Source organism: Gymnoscopelus braueri, assembly GCF_963280865.1.
Source record: "Gymnoscopelus braueri genome assembly, chromosome: 13".
Classification (NCBI taxonomy): domain Eukaryota; kingdom Metazoa; phylum Chordata; class Actinopteri; order Myctophiformes; family Myctophidae; genus Gymnoscopelus; species Gymnoscopelus braueri.
This window is the reverse complement of record NC_137615.1, coordinates 10,788,680-10,791,179: the sequence shown is the minus strand read 5'-3', so window position 1 is coordinate 10,791,179 and position 2,500 is coordinate 10,788,680. Positions and strand designations below refer to the sequence as shown.

At 37.6% G+C, this 2,500-nt stretch overlaps 1 protein-coding gene across 1 annotated transcript in view; it reads left to right on the top strand.

Moving 5' to 3' along the window:
- The window catches only part of rapgefl1 (Rap guanine nucleotide exchange factor (GEF)-like 1), a 57,278-nt gene that overhangs the window by 51,887 nt on the left and 2,891 nt on the right, over positions 1–2,500 (top strand). Inside the window, exons 13-14 of the mRNA XM_080446768.1 lie at positions 322–386; positions 2,116–2,170. Coding sequence (XP_080302894.1) covers positions 322–386; positions 2,116–2,170 — 120 coding nt within the window. The remainder of the gene's footprint in view (positions 1–321; positions 387–2,115; positions 2,171–2,500) is intronic.

The window sequence follows — 2,500 nt, the reverse complement described above, 5'->3', positions numbered from 1 at the left end:
GGGAGACAGACTCAGGAAAGAAGGCTGATCATGGGATCTGATCCTAGACCTTCTACATACAGAACTCAAACTCTTGAGCGATACAGCAAGGAAATATGTTGTTTTCAAAAAATATGGAACGCCTGCCTTGCTCAAGGACTAATGGTTGAAAATGTAAGAATTCTAAACCTCCGCACGCACAATCCTATTTGTGACCACATGTATGAACATGTTGTGTAACTGCAACTTAACCTTCTTCATACCTCTCTCTCTCTCTCTCTCTCTCTCTTTCTCTCTCTCTCTCTCTCTCTCTCTCTCTCTCTGGCTCTCTCTCTCGCTCAGATTTGACGTTCCTTCATGAGAGCTGTAAGACGTTTCATGGAGAGCTGGTCAACTTTGAGAAGATGGTGAGATTATGATCATGGTCAGACAGTTTGGATTTGTTTTGGTTTATTTTTCTTAGAGGAGTCTCTGCATCTACAAACCCCTCTCAGAAATGTATACTTTTATTCTGATATAATAGCATTCATTCACATTTAAAAAATCTACCTTAAGTGATACAATACAACAATCAAAAACTCAAATCAACATTATAGCTTTAGAATTTGCCTCTTTATTTGGAAATTAGTGCACACAAAGTACTGATATAGTCAATTAAAAAAAGTAAAACAATTATTAATTTTGTATAGTTCTATATATTGCAATAATAATGAGTGGTTGTCAAAATCCCAAGGCACAACTGGACTCGTGTCACATTTTAATGTGAAGTATACAGTGGTGGGAAAAGTACAAAATTCCTTTACCTAAGTAAAAGTGTTAATACTGCAATGTAGAAATACTCTGTTACTCTGTAAGTAAAAGTCCGGTAATCAAAATGTACTTGAGTAAAAGTACAAAGGTATTGGTGTCAAAATATACTTAAGTACTAAAAGTAAAAGTACTCATTATGCACAATATTCCATTTCACATGTTTACAAATGTATAAAAATCCTTTGAAAATAGCAGATCTACAAGCTCACAACGCGTCGCAAAGCGACGCGTTGTGAGCTTGTAGATCTGCTATTTTCAAATAGCCATGGCTGAAGAAGTTAAAGGTTGGGTAAGTGATTTTCTTTGTTTAAAATAAGTGTTAAATAGCTCTATATTCTGATAGTACTCATTGCTATAGAGTGTTTGTTCAGTAAAAGGAGTCTCCTTGACTCTCCAGCTCTTTATAAAACAGAAAATGCATTTTCGTTTCAGTTTCAGTTTCATTTCCAATTTTATCCAATCAGGATAGAGAACGTAATCAGGATAGAGATTAAACAAGTGAAATTGGAAGTGATGACACTAAGAAATGAGCAGGCAAAATTGGAACTGGAACACTATAAAAATGAAGCTTAAAAAATTGTACTTTCTCCTGATTGGCTGAGATTTTGACACCTACCGGAAAATGTATTTTCTGTTTATTAAAGAGCTCTAGAGACGGGGAGACTCCTGTTACTGAACAAACACTCTATAGCAATGATTACTATCAGAATATAGTGCTTTCACCTTTTAACAAAATACTTTTTGTTTTAACCAAAAAATATCACTTACCCTACCTTTAATGTATGTTTTACAAAGTAACTAGTAACTAAAGATTTCAAATAATTGTAGTGGAGTAAAAGTATAATATTTTCCTCTGAGATGTAGTGGAGTAGAAGTAGGCCTACTGAAAATTGGAAATACTCCAGAAAAGTAAAAGTACCCCAAAATTGTACTTAAGTAAATGTACTTAGTTACTTTCCACCACTGGAGGTATAGACGAATCCACAGACGCGCTGCCTGTAGCTGCCTGTAGGCGGCCATTGCTGCGGTGTCGCGTCCGCGGAGCGTTGACACCGCAGCAATGGCTGCGCCCAGGGCAGCGCTCCGTGGATTCGTGTATAAATGAGTTCTTAGCTGCCCGTGCATTGCTTGATGTAAAAGACCTCTGTCAGTTCAAAACTGAAACACGTTTAAATGTATGGTTAAATGTTAACGTTTTAATGTTAACATTTAATGTTTTAACGCATAACTTCATAACAAAACGATGGGGATAAGAAGGGGATGCAGACTAGAGAGACAGGCATGGTTACCATGGTTACCACACACTCTGTCCTTCTTCCGTTGCAGCACAAAGTGGCAGAGATGGTGAGAACCATCAGACGATACCGGAGCACTCAACTAGGTACTGTACACCACACACACACACACACACACACACACACACACACACACACACACACACACCCCCCCCCCACCCCCGGTCCACCTGAGAGCACCACGGTCGGTTGACTCCTTTAAGAGAGGACTAAAGACCTACCTTTTTAGAAAAGCTAAGCATTTTCTTAGCTACACTGGTTTTACCTCTAGGCTTTATATGCCCCCATGTTTTAATTGTTTAGTTTCAGTTTCTTTGTTGAAACTGTTTTTTAATGGTGTGATGTTTCTGTTTTTATGCATTTGCCTTCTGTAGCACTTTGAGATTTTTTACAAACGTAAAGTGCATTATAAATAA